Source organism: Dama dama, chromosome 5 (assembly GCF_033118175.1).
Source record: "Dama dama isolate Ldn47 chromosome 5, ASM3311817v1, whole genome shotgun sequence".
Classification (NCBI taxonomy): Eukaryota; Metazoa; Chordata; class Mammalia; order Artiodactyla; family Cervidae; genus Dama; species Dama dama.
In genome coordinates, this window is record NC_083685.1 from 98,564,371 (window position 1) to 98,578,542 (window position 14,172).

A 14,172-nucleotide genomic window follows, 5' to 3' on the forward strand; every position below is an offset into this window, starting at 1 on the left:
GTGGAGGTGATGGAATTCCAGTTGAGCTATTTCAAATCCTGAAAGACGATGCTGTGAAAGTGCTGCACTCAACATGCCAGCAAATTTGGAAAACTCAGCAGTGGACACAGGACTGGACAAGGTCAGTTTTCATTCCAATCCCTAAGAAAGGCAATCCCAAAGAATGCTCAAACTACCACACAACTGCACTCATCTCTCACACTAGTAAAGTAATGCTCAAAATTCTCCAAGCCAGGCTTCAGCAATACGTGGACCATGAACTTCCAGATGTTTAAGCTGGTTTTAGAAAAGGCAGAGGGACCAGAGATCAAATTGCCAATATCCGCTGGATCATCGAAAAAGCAAGAGAGTTCCAGAAAAACATCTATTTCTGCTTTATTGACTACGCCAAAGCCTTTGACTGTGTGGATCACAATAAACTGTGGAAAATTCTGAAAGAGATGGGAATACCAGACCACCTGACCTGCCTCTTGAGAAACCTGTACGCAGATCAGGAAGTAACAGTTAGAACTGGACATGGACCAGCAGACTGGTTCCAAATAGGAAAAGGAGTATGTCAAGGCTGTATATTGTCACCCTGTTTATTTAACTTATATGCAGAGACATCATGGGAAATGCTGGGTTGGATGAAGCAGAAGCTGGAATCAAGATTGCTGGGAGAAATATCAATAACCTCAGATATGCAGATGACACCACCCTTATGTCAGAGAGTGAAGAGGAACTAAAAAGCCTCTTGATGAAAGTGAAAGAGGAGAGTGAAAAGGTTGTCTTAAAGCTTAACATTCAGAAAACTAAGATCATGGCATCTGGTCCCATCACCTCATGGGAAACAGATGGGGAGACAGTGGAAACAGTGTCAGACTTTATTTTGGGGGGCTCCAAAATCACTGCAGATGGTGACTGCAGCCATGAAATTAAAAGATGCTTACTCCTTGGAAGGAAAGTTATGACCAACCTAGATAGCCTATTAAAAAGCAGAGACATTACTTTGCCAACAAAGGTCCGTCTGGTCAAGGCTATGTTTTTTCCAGTGGTCATGTATGGATGTGAAAGTTGGACTGTGAAGAAAGCTGAGCGCCTAAAAATTGATGCTTTTGAACTATGGTGTTGGAGAAGACTCTTGAAAGTCCCCTGGACTGCAAGGCGATCCAACCAGTTCATCGTAAAGGAGATCAGTCCTGGGTGTTCACTGGAAGAACTGATGCTGAAGCTGAAACTCCAGTACTTTGGCCACCTCATGCGAAGAGCTGACTCATTGGAAAAGACCCTGATGCTTGGAGGGATTGGGGGTAGGAGGAAAAGGGGATGACAGACAATGAGATGGCTGGATGGCATCACCGACTTGTTAGGCATGGGTTTGGGTAGACTCCGGGAGTTGGTGATGGACAGGGAGGCCTGGCGTGCTGTGATTCATGGGGTCGCAGAGTCGGACACAACTGAGCAACTGAACTGAACTGAGGTCTAACACACCCATTCAATTACACGTCGCCTATGGCTGTTTTTGAGCTATGGCGACAGTTCGCATAGTTGTGACAGAGACCGTATGGCCCACAAAGCCAAAAATATTTACTGTTTGGCACTTCGCAAACAAATTTTGCAGATCCCTGGCCTGGCGTGACAGCCAGATTCCCATTCCAGCCCCAAGCTGGATGGCAGGGAATGCCTCCAGCTCCTTCTTCAGTTCCTAGTCCCTACAGCCTTTTCTCTCAATTTGCTTCTGCTCTGTGGAGGTGGTGATCTTCTGTCTCCACTGCCAGCCTTTCGCATTCCTTGCATCAGTGATTTAGGTAAAAACACGAGTTCACGTCCGCACTGCAAACACTGTCCTTCCTGTCTGTCCCTCCCCTTCCTTAAGGTCTCTCTGGACAGGGGCACCTCCATGGCCACCCCACTCCCACCCACTTCCTGCCCATTTGTTTCCTGGTTGTTGGCTCCTTGTCATCTTCCCTATTTTTCAGGATTTTTCTGTTAATCAGACAAAGAGCTATGTCTTGAGGTAAAACCTGGACAGGTTTTCCTTGTTCTACCACCATCTGTCTTTAATTAATAGAGATTGCTCCCAGATTCCAGGGTTGGGTCATCTGTCAGTTTAGTTCTTGGCATTAGTGTGAATTTTCATTTTTTTCATTGTCTTTATAGCTATTTTGGAACAAAACAAGGAGAGGAAACGTGGGTAACTGCCAAGTAGATGCCATTTTGAAGGAGTCAAAGATGCATTTCAAAGCTATGTCTGGTCCATCTTGAGGCAGTCTCTGTAGCTTTGTGTGTATTTGATAAAAGAAGAAAATGCAGGAACACTTCCCTTATCTGAGGACCTTTTGTCGACTGACCTCAGTTCTCCGGCACACACCCAGACAGTCTGCACGCAGCCAGAGAGCTGCTGCGATGTCAGTGCTCTGAAGGTTGTTCACCGTACCTAGAGGACAGCAGTTCCATCTCTCACTCCAGGCCTGTTGACCCATGCTTTGCATACAGTTCTAACATGCTTGGTCTTTCTGCTTTCCTAGCTCACAGCCAAATCAGAATCAGCAAATCTGTAGGGAGTAGCGGACATGTGGGGGCTACCTTGGTGGCTAAGTGGCAAAGAACTCACCTGCCAATGCAGGAGACCTGGGTTTGATCCCTGAGTTGGAAAGATCCCATGGAGAAGGAGATGGCAACTCACACCAGTATTCTTGGCTGGAAAATCCCATGGACAGAGGAGCCTGGCAGGCTGCAGTCCGTGGGGTTACAAAAGGATGAGACATGAACAACATGTGGACTAAGGAACTGAACAACAGTAACGAGGGTACTTTGACAACGACAAACACACTGACCTGATGAGAATTTCTGGCTGACAGAAAGGAAGGACATATGATCCACAAAAAATAAACAAGAGCAAACCAGATACAGCTATAAATCTGCACATGTTGAGGCTGGCACCATTTCCTATAAGGGCATAGTGGCCCGATGTGGTCCTCTGACTCTGGTTTGAGTCAACAGTCACTCCTCTGAGCCTTTCCTCTTCCAGCCTGGGTCCTCCTTACAAGTCTCGAGTGCAGAGGCCCTGTCCCACCTCCCACAGCTGCAGACGGTTCAGACCATGGTTCTAACCCTGACTTCACATTGGCCTTACCTGGGGAACTTTAAAAATCTGGACACGCAGGTTATCCTTTAAGCCAGTGAAATCAGAATGTCTTGGGGGGAACCCAGGCATCAGTGTTTTCCTAAAAGCTTCTGGGCCATTCTACTGTGTAGCCAGGTAGGGAACCAGGCGGTTAGAATCACAGGCAGGGCTGAGAGCAGTGCCGCATGCCTGGTTAGTGCCCGTGGGTGGCTGTGGTTATTGGGGGACGGACTTTTGATGTTCACGAGGGTGGCTGTGATTGGTCTCACGGGGTCCAGAGCTGGATCTAATCAGGCGGTAATGGATGCCACACACTTCGAGGACAACCTCTGGCCCAGGTGGATACTTGGCTTTGAAGAGAAGAGCTGTAGATGCTGCCAGGAGGGAGCGAAGGGAGGAGGGGAAGCTGGAGGTGCCCGGCAAGGTCGTCCCAGGGGCCACCTGCCCTCCTGCCTGCAGTGCAGGGCGCACTTGGAATCAGCACCATGGTGCCTTGCTGAACTCAACTGTCTTGCCTATAGAATGAGAGTCATGGTCCCTCCCTCGAGGGACTGCCCAGAGGCTCGGAGGAGCTGGCGTGCTGTCAGGGGCTGCCTCCAGGGCCATGATGGGAGGTGGGGGTCTGGGGGCTGCTGAGATTCCACCCTACAGAGGAGGCATGGCAGATGGTTGACCAGAATGCAAGTACTGACGATGTGGGCCAAAAAAATAATAATGAAAAAGCGATGAGTGGGTTCAAGGCCATCCATGCAGTGACATCATCAGCACTGCTGGCAGTTCAGTGCTTTCCCGAGTGGAGCAAGCAGGCGGGGATTCCATCCAGCTCGCTGGAAATGCAAGCTACTAGTGCACGACCTGGGTTCAGCCCCAGCAGTGGCTTTGCCGTGAGCATCACCTGCCCCTGAATTGGCAGAGACGTGGCTGAGAGTGGCTCTTCCCAGCGGTGAGGTACGGTGCCACGGGGTGAGGGAGGGGGTGTCAGTGGCACTGACTGTGGGTTTCGGTCACTGTCACCTTGCGTCTCAACGTCCCCGGTGGACTGCAGGCCTCTCTCAGGATGTGCCACACCCCACCTTCTGAGAGGTCCTGACTCCAGTAGCCACCCAGCCATCAGGTGGCAGGAGGGGCTGACACTGTGGACTCTGGGGCCCCCGGGCAGGGCATGCTGATGGACAGGGGGTGGTCCAAGGACTCACACCCTGGGGAGCAGGAAAAGGGGCTGTTTTTCTCATTTCCTGAGACTGGTTCCTAATTGAGTGCCCTAATGGCAGGAGGGAGCTGCCAGGCCCATGGCTCCCAGGACATCAGGATAGAGCTCTTTCAACTTTAGTCAGGACCCTGAAGGAGGCAGCCATCTCCCACGGGACCAAAGGCTGACTCTGGGGTGCTCTCTGAATATTCCTGCAGATCTAAGTGATGGTTTGGGGTGACAGGGGCCCCAGGAGGCCTGGCCTTGTCCTGTGCTCCCACACAAATCACTCCTTACTCCACCCTGGCCTGGGTTTTCCCCCTTAGAGTATGAGGGGCTGCCACCTGCTTCTGGAGCAGTCGTGTGTGTTTCCCCTTCACCTTTCTAGTCCCCTCGCCAGGACACACACCCAGCCCAATTCCAGCGAGTACAGTGACCTTCCATCTCAGACCCAAGTTCAAGGCCCAGCCTTGACTTGCTAGCTGTCTGGGATGCACTGGCAGGTGGTCTCTGATACCTAATCTGTAGAATGGGAATAACCCCCACAGCTCAAAGAAGGGTTGTGAGAATCCAGTGAGAGCTAGCGTGTTGAGTGGTTGTGCAGGGGGTGCTGGAGTGATGATGTATTGGGACTCCATGGTGGGCTGGCCATCATGCCAACAGCTGATGAGTGAACACAGATCAGGCAGAGGAACTGTATCACCTTATCTGGTAAAGAATTCGCCTGCAGTGCAGGAGACCCCAGTTCAATTCCTGGGTCGGGAAGAGTCCCTAGAAAAGGGATCGGCTACCCACTCCAGTATTCTTGGTCTTCCCTGGTGGCTCAGCTGGCAAAGAATTCACCTGCAATGCAGGAGACCTGGGCTCAATCCCTGGTTTAGGAAGATACCCTGGAGAAGGGAACAGCTACCCACTCCAGTATTCTGGCCTGTAGAATTCCCTGGACTGTATAGTCCATGGGGTCCCAGAGTCGGACATGACTGAGCAACTTCGACTTTCACTTTCAACTGAAGAGCTGGTGGGGAGAGGGCCTGGTGGGGCTGGTGTTGGAGGTCTGCCTCTGCTGGGAGGACACAGGCCACCCCTAGGGGAAGCAGGCCCTGGGGCCCCCCCACATCCTGCCTGGTTGACGCTAGGACGCCCCCGAAGTGATACCCTGCAGACTCAGGCCCAGCAGCCCTGCCTCTCAGCAGTGGTGGGGCTCATTAGAACTGAACTCTTCTTCGTGGGGCATTTTATTTGCACACTCCAGTAGCGTGGACACCAAAAGGGTTTTCTCCTGCTTCATGGGCTGCTAATTTTCTCTGTGACCTCTATTGTTGGGGCCTGACCCCAGCCAGAGGCTGCTCGCCATGGAAGCTAGCGCCTGACACAGACCCAGGGCGCGGGGCGACAATGAGGCCTCTATCGGCTTTAATCAGGCTCCGGGTGCATCTTAAGAACGGGGGAATTTGTGTGGCGCTCCGAAGCCCTGGGTGGCACAATGCAGGAGCCCGCAGAGTCTCCGTGCGGAGGCCAGGGGGGCCAGCGGTGGGTGGGTCAGGCGGGGACCTCTTTGTCCCAGCACTACTGGAGAGGGCCAGACCCGCCCTGAATGGCCGACCGGGCTTCCCGGCCTGTGGGTATCAGTGGCCTCTGGGTATTTAGGGAGGCAGCCGCCCACCCCGACCGCCAGCCTATTCTTCGCCTAATTAAGTTTTGTCTGTGCTCTCCCGTCTCCTGCAGACTGTGATTCCTACTGCAAGGCCTCCAAAGGGAAGCTGAAGATTAACATGAAAAAATACTGCAAGAAGGACTATGGTGAGTGAGAGCCCCCTTGTCCGGGGAGGGGGAGGGCACTATGTGACCAGTGGGGTGCAGGGGGCCCCGTGTGGGTGTTGGTCCCAGAGTCCCTGTGACCAGGCGGGAGCCAAGGGGGATGGATCTTGTGCCTGGGAATTTCCCAGCTCTTCCTCCATAGAGGCAGGGGGTGTGTGTGGCCACAGGTGTGGGGACTGCATTCTCCCCCTGGCCCTGCATCCTGGCCACTGGGGGCTCCTGGGGTTCACTCTGCCCCTGAGGGGCTGTGTGGCTGCAAATCAGTCGCTTTACCTCTCTGGTCTTCTGCGCCCTCATCCGTACTCATGGGCATTCAGCCTGAGGCTCTGTAACTCAAAGAGAAGTCTTCCAGGGATCAGAGAAAGGGAGAGAACTCCGTGGTCTGTTTAAAATGCCGATTTGAGGGTTGACTCCACAAAATGAACCTACCGGGCTGGGTGAAGAATCTGCATTTTAAGCTGCTCGCTGGTAATTCTGATGCACCGGAAGTTTGACCAGAGCCTCGGGGATCACTGAGGGCCTTTTCAGTCGAGAGCTGGGGTCTGCACAGACTCTCTGCACTGCAGACCTCAGGCTCTCTTCCCGGGAAGAGTATCCCAGCTGCCAGTCTCTCCTGCAGCATCTACCCCAGCGCCCTGGAGGTGGGGGCCTTGCACCTCTCCTTTGTCAGGCGCTCCTCTGCCGCCTTCCGTCAGCTCTGCCCGTGGGAGGGGGGCGCCGGCTCTGTGGTTTCTGGTCCCTGAGCTGGCTGGAGGCCTGGGCTGGCCAGACCTCACGGGACTCAGGGTCAAGGCTGACTTCAGGGTGGGTGGGGGCCTGCGGGAGAAGGGGGGCCCCTCACAGCCCCCGGGCAGGTGTCTGCAAATAGCTGAGAGGCAAACAGAAATCCTGAGGAGATGGTCCAGCTGTCTGCTGGCGGAGCTGGGGAGACCCAGGATGGGGAGGCCAAAGTGTGGAGGCCAAGGTGTTCGACACTCCAGCTGCAGCCTGGGCACCCACCCAGGGGCCTGGTCTTTCCACTCTGGGGCCCTCCTCCTGACCCGGTGGGCCTGGCTATTTTGGGCTGAGGCTGGGTCCCTGCTTCCTGGACCCGAGAGTCCACTCTGCCCATCCCCCTCTGCCCACCTCCCCACTCCAGTTGGGTGTTCCTGGTCTTGCCTGCTCTGTTCTCAGCGCCCCTGCCCCTTCTAGCACCACCTGGCCACCTCTGGGGAAGGGTCAGCGACCTGTGTTTTCTGCCCATCTTTCCTAGTCTGCCCTGTTCGGGTGCCTTGCAAGGGATCTGGGGCGAGTCCAATTGTGTCTCTGAGCTGTGGTTTCCTTGTCATGTGGGGGTGATGCCCGACTGTGTCATATGGAAGCACTCAGCATGGGGCCAGGTGCTTGGTGGGCTCCTGGTAAAGAGTGGCTCTGGCTGGTCCCCTGGAAGCCGGGTGGCAGGGCAGGAAGAAGTGGACTGGGGAGGGAACAGTGACCCGGTGCTGAGACCTCGTCTACAACCTGCATGGCGTCCCTCCCAGACCCCAGGGGTTCCGGTAACCTGGCCTGAACACCAGGCCTTTGGTGTCTCATTGGGGCAGATGCTTGAACCAAATGCAAGGTGTCCTTCTTTTATGAGGACAATGGTCAGGACCTTTTGGCAAAGGGAAGAGAAAGGTGAGGCCCAAAGGAATCCTGAGAACTTCTGAAATGTCCTCATTTTATTGTGCACACACATGTGTGTGCACATATACCCAGGCACACGTGTGCACACAGGTAGGTGCACACACATCCCACACGGAATCCCAGTACATGATTGTACTGGAGCAGCTGGTAGGTTTTGTGTGTCCCGTTCCGAAGCGGCCAGGCCCTGGGTCCATAGCAAATTTCTGAAAAAAGCCCCTTTAAAGTACTTGTATCCCAAAGCATCTTTTATGGGAAAAGCCAACCTTGATTTTGAAAACAAACTTTGGGGTGATTTAAGGATAAAGGGAGTGCTGTCTCTGACCCACCAGAGGGCCCGGTGGTTTGGGGTGAGGCTTGGGTGACCCCGTGCTCCCAACCCCGAGCTGTCAGCATCTGCTGAGGATGGCAAGGTGGGACATGGGGAAGAAGGCCTGAGGTCCTGTGGTGTCCCAGACTTAAGGCTGGGGGCCAAGTACAGATGCCCAGGGCCAGAGAGCTAGGGTCACAGGGGAGACCCCCGGCCTGTCGCTCCGCCACCCCTTATCTCCCTCCCACCCAGAGAACAGGAGGAAGGAACAGCTCGGCCACCTGGGGGAAGGGTGGGTTTGGTTTCAGTTTGGAGCATCCTTTGAGCAGAGAGATGCTGGGGAGACTTTCTGTGAAGGGTTAACCACCGCCCCTGTTCTGTTCCTCCAATGAGAAAAGGGAGGCTGGGGCTCTGCTGGGCCCAATGAGAAAAGGGAAAATTGGACTTCTGTTTAAAATTACCCAATGGGTCTGTTTTCCACCTGGTTCTCTCGGACTTGTTTTGTTCTTTTCCGACTTCTTTTCCTCCATTGAATTCTGCCTCCCCCATCCCTGATACTTCAGGGGGCACTTTGGCTCCCTCTGACTCTCCTGCCCATCCCTTGGCAGCAGGCAGGCCCCTATCTCTGCAGAACAGGGCCTGGCTCCCTCTTGTTGTAGACCCAGGGGCCCCCCCCCTGAGCCCTGCCTTAGCTGTGCGCCACCCTCCCAACCCTGGGCGACAGGGCCGTGTGTGGGGAGCGGGGACTCAGTCTCTGGGCTCCTCTTGCCTTTTGCTCCCTGAGTCGGTCCTCCCTTCCTCGCCCTTGACTTCCTCCTGGATTGTCTGAGGGAAGCTGGTGTCCTAGGTGGGGCCCCAGTCCAGCTGGCTGACTGGCCCAGCAGAGCCCCAGCCTCCCTCCTGCCCGCTCATCACGTTTATCCCCTGGACCCCATCCGTCCCAAAACCAAGAAAGTGAAAGTCACTCAGTCGTGTCCACCTCTTTGCGACCCCATGGACTATACAGTCCATGGAATTCTCCAGGCCAGAATACTGGAGTAGATAGCCATTCTTCAGGGGCTCTTCCCAACCCAGGGATCGAACCCAGGTCTTCCCAGACTTCACCTCGGTCACCCCGGCTCCTGGCCCCACACTGCTGCCAGCCCACTGCCCAGGTGTCCACATTTCTGCTGCCGGGCAAGATTTGAGGAGCCACAGAGTCAGGAGAGAAGCGGGGTGCCCCCTCAGGGTGCTGACGAGGTCTGGAGCGTGGTGCCCTCATCCTGCCTTTAAGGTCCTCATCCCCACACTCTGTCCTGGAGGCCCGGACTGGTGCTGCTCCGCCCATCCCCCAAAGGGTCCCCAGCATTGTCCATGACACTCTTGGGGCTACCTGAGAGCGGGGAGCAGCCCGCCCAGCTCGACACCCAGGACTGTGTGTTCAGGCAGGAGGCAGGACAAGGAAGTGTCCAGAGGGGGGTTGCAGGGGCTTCTGGGGAGGGAGACCCCAGCAGGCGGGGGGCGGACTGGGAGAGGCTTGTGGAGGGCGGAGTGAGTGGTATCCAGGGTGGCTGGGCAGGGGGCAGCCGGGCTGCAGCTGCAGGCCTTGCTCTGAGGCTGGGGGCCAGGTCTCCCTCTGGGCTCTGTGCACCCGGCCGGGCCCCTGGAGGAGGGGTCCCTTCCACACCCGCAGACCTGGGCCAGGTGAGCAGGAGGAGGGGGAACTGGCTGGCCTGGAGCAGGGCAGGGGGCCCAGGAGGGTCAGGGAGGGGGCTGCATAATCCCTACCCCGTCTCTGACTGACACCCCTGCGGGGAGCCAATTAGGAAACGCATTTCCTCCACTTTGCAGCTTTCCAGCTAGGGCGCTGGGATGTTCCAGAAGCTGCTAATTAGAACCTCAGCAGGGTGGGTGTGGTGGGAGTCAGTGATGGGCAGCCCCAGGCCCCCTTCCTCCTCTGAGGAGATGCTTGACATTGTGTGGCCGGAACGCCCGGATCTGGGTCTCCGCTGACCCGGGCAGTGGTCAGTGGGCAGGAGGCGGTGGGGAAGGGGGCTGGAGCAGTGGCCTGGGCTGGCTGGGGTCTGCTGGTCCTGCCCGTGTTCCCGGTGAGAGAGGGCCCAGCAGGTGGGGGTGGGCGCCACACGAAGCAGGCAGGAATTGGGGTCGGGGAGGCCTGAGGGCCAAGCCCCGTGCCTTTCTGGTCTGGAGAGACCCCAGGACCAGAAGGATGGCAGTTCCATTCCCATCTGTAGGTAGGGAAGGGCCACTGGCCACAGAACCTGAGGAAGACTCCACATTCGCTGTGTGACTTCGGACCGGGCTGGGCCTCAGTTTCCTGGTCTGGCCAGTGGAGGTCGATGAAGGGATGCGCTGTCCTTCCAGGTGTGGCAGGAGAGCGGCCCTGTTGTGCCATCTCCAGGGAACAGGGAGGGGTTCATGGCGCCCACTGTCATCGCTGGCCCCCTGTCCCGGGACCACCTCAGTCCTCTGTTGCCCTCTAGGGGAATTGGCTCACCTTGCAAATGCTGAGAAGGCACTCGTGGGCAGGCTCAGGGTGGGGCGGTTGTGCACAAAAATGGGGTTTTTTTTATTACTTTCGAGTATAGTAGCATTTCCCGTCAACTTTTCAGGAAAACCTAGCCGAGAGGGGCCCTTCTTTTGTGTAGAACGCTCCCAGTGAGTGCGTGGAGATGTGTGCATGTGTGTGGAGATGTGTGCACATGTGCCTGTATGCACCCATGAGCATTCACCAAGAAGCCTGCATTCGCTCAGCAGCTCCCACATGGGCAGAGCCTGTCCATCCAGAAGCCCGGGCTCCAGAACCTCGGTCTGTGGAGACAGGATGGCCGGATGATGCTGTCCCTGGGGCATTTACTGTGGGGGTTGTTGGGAAAGGCCACCTCTTGACAGTGACTTCAGGCCAAGACACCCCTCAGCTTCTACCCCCAGAGTCACATGGAAGGGGGGCCTGCCTGCCCCTGTCACGCTACCCTCCGCATCCAGTCTAGATCACAGACTCCTTGGCCAGGGTCTAGCCTGCAGTGGGCATAAGCGGGACCTGGCCCATCCTCCAGAGAGAGGGTGTGGAGGGAGGGCTTCCTGGAGGAGGCAGCCCAGGTAGTCTGTGCTCACTGGGCAAGGCAAGGCTCCCAGGCAGAGGGAGCAAAGTGTCTGAACACAGAGACAGGAGCAGGCTGGGGAGATGGGAGGAGAGGGCACATGGGGGTGCAGGGGCGGAGGCCAGGGAGGCAGGGAGGCTGGGAGGCTGGTGAGGGTTCATGTCCGCGTGCAGAAGCCACTCAGAGGCCACCAGAGAGCCAGCCCCACTCACACTGGCACACAGCGGGCTGCCACCCACCTCTGCTTCCCTGGGATTCAGAGGCAGAGGGAGAGGACAGACAGCCCGTATTCTGAAAGGTGAGATCATCTCACTTTTGCCAGTTCTTGGAAAAATGATTCGTTCCCAGAAATGTCTATTAGTCACCCCCTTTGTTGAAAGACATTTTGGCACCAACGGATGGAAAAATCAGAATGCTTTTCATGAGATGATCAGTCTCGCGCCTTCCTCCCGCCATCCCTCAAGGATGATTTCTGAGGATAACAGCTTGAAGCGGAAGTCCTCTTGGCATCTGTGGGGAGGAACTGGGTTTGTGAGGCTGTGTGTGTGTGCATGTGTGTGCACACATGTGCTGTCTTATGGGCCCCCGGCAGAGGAAAGCCTGGGGACCTAAGTGGACCCCTCCTCCCCCAAGTATTGATACCTTGTCTCTCCTGGGGCGGCAGAAACCCCAGAGATGAGGCCTTGTCAAGCCGGTGACTGTTCCTCCTCTGCAGGCCCTGGATGGGCACCTCACAGTCTTCATTCTCACCCTGGGTGAGTCCTCAAAAACACCTAAGGAGGGGAAGGCCTTTTCTGCCGGCCGATGGAATGCTAAGACTCAGCAAGATAAGGAGCATGCCCAAGACTGGGGACCCTGAGGCCTGAGATCTTTATGTGCCCTGCCTGCACCCCCCTTGTCAGGAAGCCAAGCCTTTGTCAACAGAATGGGTGCTGCCCCTGCTTGAGGGTCAAGGGCTGGTTCCCCCCATGGGACCCCTGACTCTCTCACTCCTGATAAGCCACAAAGGCGTTTCTGTGGGGGAACAGCAGGAGTGGTCACTGTGGTGCTGGGGTGATTGTCACCATGGCGGGGGGGCTGTTGGAGACGATGGAGCCAAGATGATGGGCAAGGATGTCGGTGATTCTGGCAGAGGCAGGGTGGGTATGACCACTCGGTGGTGGGCTTGGCTGTATGGCGGAGGGAGGTCACGGGCAGCTCCGTGATGGAGGAGGGACGAGACCGAGCTAGCAGTGGAGACGATGCTGGTGGTGGAGGGACTGCAGATGCCCGTGGAGCTGGCATAGATTAGAGGGGGCGCCTCTACTCAGGCCAGGGATGAGATGAGCGGGGTGATAGGGAGGCCTCGTGAGGGACACGGGGCCTCTTGGCAAATGATGGCCTCTCCCCCTCTTCACACCCCCTGCCCTTCCTCTTCTTGACCTTGGGGTCAGTGGCTGTTCCTGATCAGGGTCAGTCCCTTCAAGGGCAGAACATGGGGCAGGTTATCAACCCTGTTCTGGGGGCCAGGTTCCTGTGTCTGCAGCAGACTGTGACTTCAGGGCTTGGAGTGGGGGTACAGATGTTAGAGGAGCACCCTGGGGGCTGTCCCTGAGGGTGGTTGGCCGGGTCCGGGTGGCAGCTGGTGGTGATGGCTGGGAGAGACCAGTCCTCTCCACCCTGCCCCAGTACTGTCCCCGCTTGGAGAGTCGGACGCAGCCCAGCCAGCAGCACGTGGCATGGAGTTTCAGAGGCTTGCTGACCCTTCCCGGGGGCGCGGGTCACTGGTCCCCCGGGGATCCTCCGATTTCCCCAGCCAGATGTGACCTCCCCCCTTGGAGTGCCAGCCCCATATGGAGGCCAGATGTGGAGCTGGGTCAGCATGAGTCAGCCTGAGGTCGCAGAATGCGGGTGACCACTTGGTTGGGCTGGGCGGGCAGCAGGCCCCAGTGACAGCTCGACAAGAAGCCCCTGAGCCCGCAGGGTGCTGCACTGGCCGGGGCCCCCTGCCATGCGCCGTGGGGGCGGGAGTGGGCACAGCCCTGCCCACCACAGCGACTCCCCTCCCCACGGACAGGGCCCAGAGCCTGGGCGCCCACCTCTGCCGCCCCCACAGCTGTGGGTGCTGAGGCCTGGCGCTTCCTTTCCTCTGAAGGTCCTGTTTTTAGGAAGGAAGTGTGGGTAGGGAAGGGCACCTAATGAAAGATGTCTCCTCCCATTTCACAGATGAGGAGACCGAGGGTCAGGGTGGGGAAAGGTGGAGATCTGTCCAAGGTGCCTGGGGACACCAGCCGGCTTCCCCTACAGACAGGCAGCACTTGACTTCTCCCCACTCCCCAGTGACCCGTGTCCAGGCTCACAGAGCATGTCCCTCTGCCCCCCGCGCCCCAGGCAGGGCTGGGATGGGCAGCTCTCCCCAGGGGGGATGGATCTTGTGAGTCTTGACGCCCCCCTTCCCCGGGGTCAGCGCCTTGGCACGAGGACCCCAGCACCATTGCTGTTCCTGGGGTCCACCCCCGCCTGCTGCTCTACCTGCTTGTTCGAAGCCCAGGCTGCGATGGGAGGGGGTGCGCCCCGGGGGTACACACCCTCTGAGCAGCCTGGGTTACCTGCGGGGAGGCAGCTGAGGCCTTAAAAACAGTAGTTTCTCAAAGGCTCCTAAGGGTCACCCCCAGGGTGGGCTCCTCCCCGGCAAAGCTCTGGTCAGGATCTGCTTTGGTCCCTGTTTCAGGCAACAAGGCCCTTTCTCTGGGTGTCATTCCAGGTTCCGTCCTTCGAGGGTGGTTTTATTTTTAGGAGCTGAGCGAGTGTGGTGTTCACTGGGAGACAAGGGACTCAAGTCCCTGCTGGACACCCACCCTCCAGGACAGGGCTCTCCACAGTGTCCTGGGCGTGGCCAGGGGGCAGCCTGGGGTGGGGGGCGCTGCTTCGTGCAGTGGGGTTTGCTCGAGGTGACTGTGGCAGGACTGGTGGTGGGGGGCTCTTAGGTGGGCCTCTCTGAGGAGCA

At 57.0% G+C, this 14,172-nt stretch overlaps 1 protein-coding gene across 1 annotated transcript in view; it reads left to right on the forward strand.

The window, feature by feature from the left end:
* The window catches only part of NTN1 (netrin 1), a 191,434-nt gene that overhangs the window by 167,323 nt on the left and 9,939 nt on the right, over positions 1-14,172 (forward strand). The window contains exon 6 of the mRNA XM_061143469.1: positions 6,021-6,095. Coding sequence (XP_060999452.1) covers positions 6,021-6,095 — 75 coding nt within the window. The remainder of the gene's footprint in view (positions 1-6,020; positions 6,096-14,172) is intronic.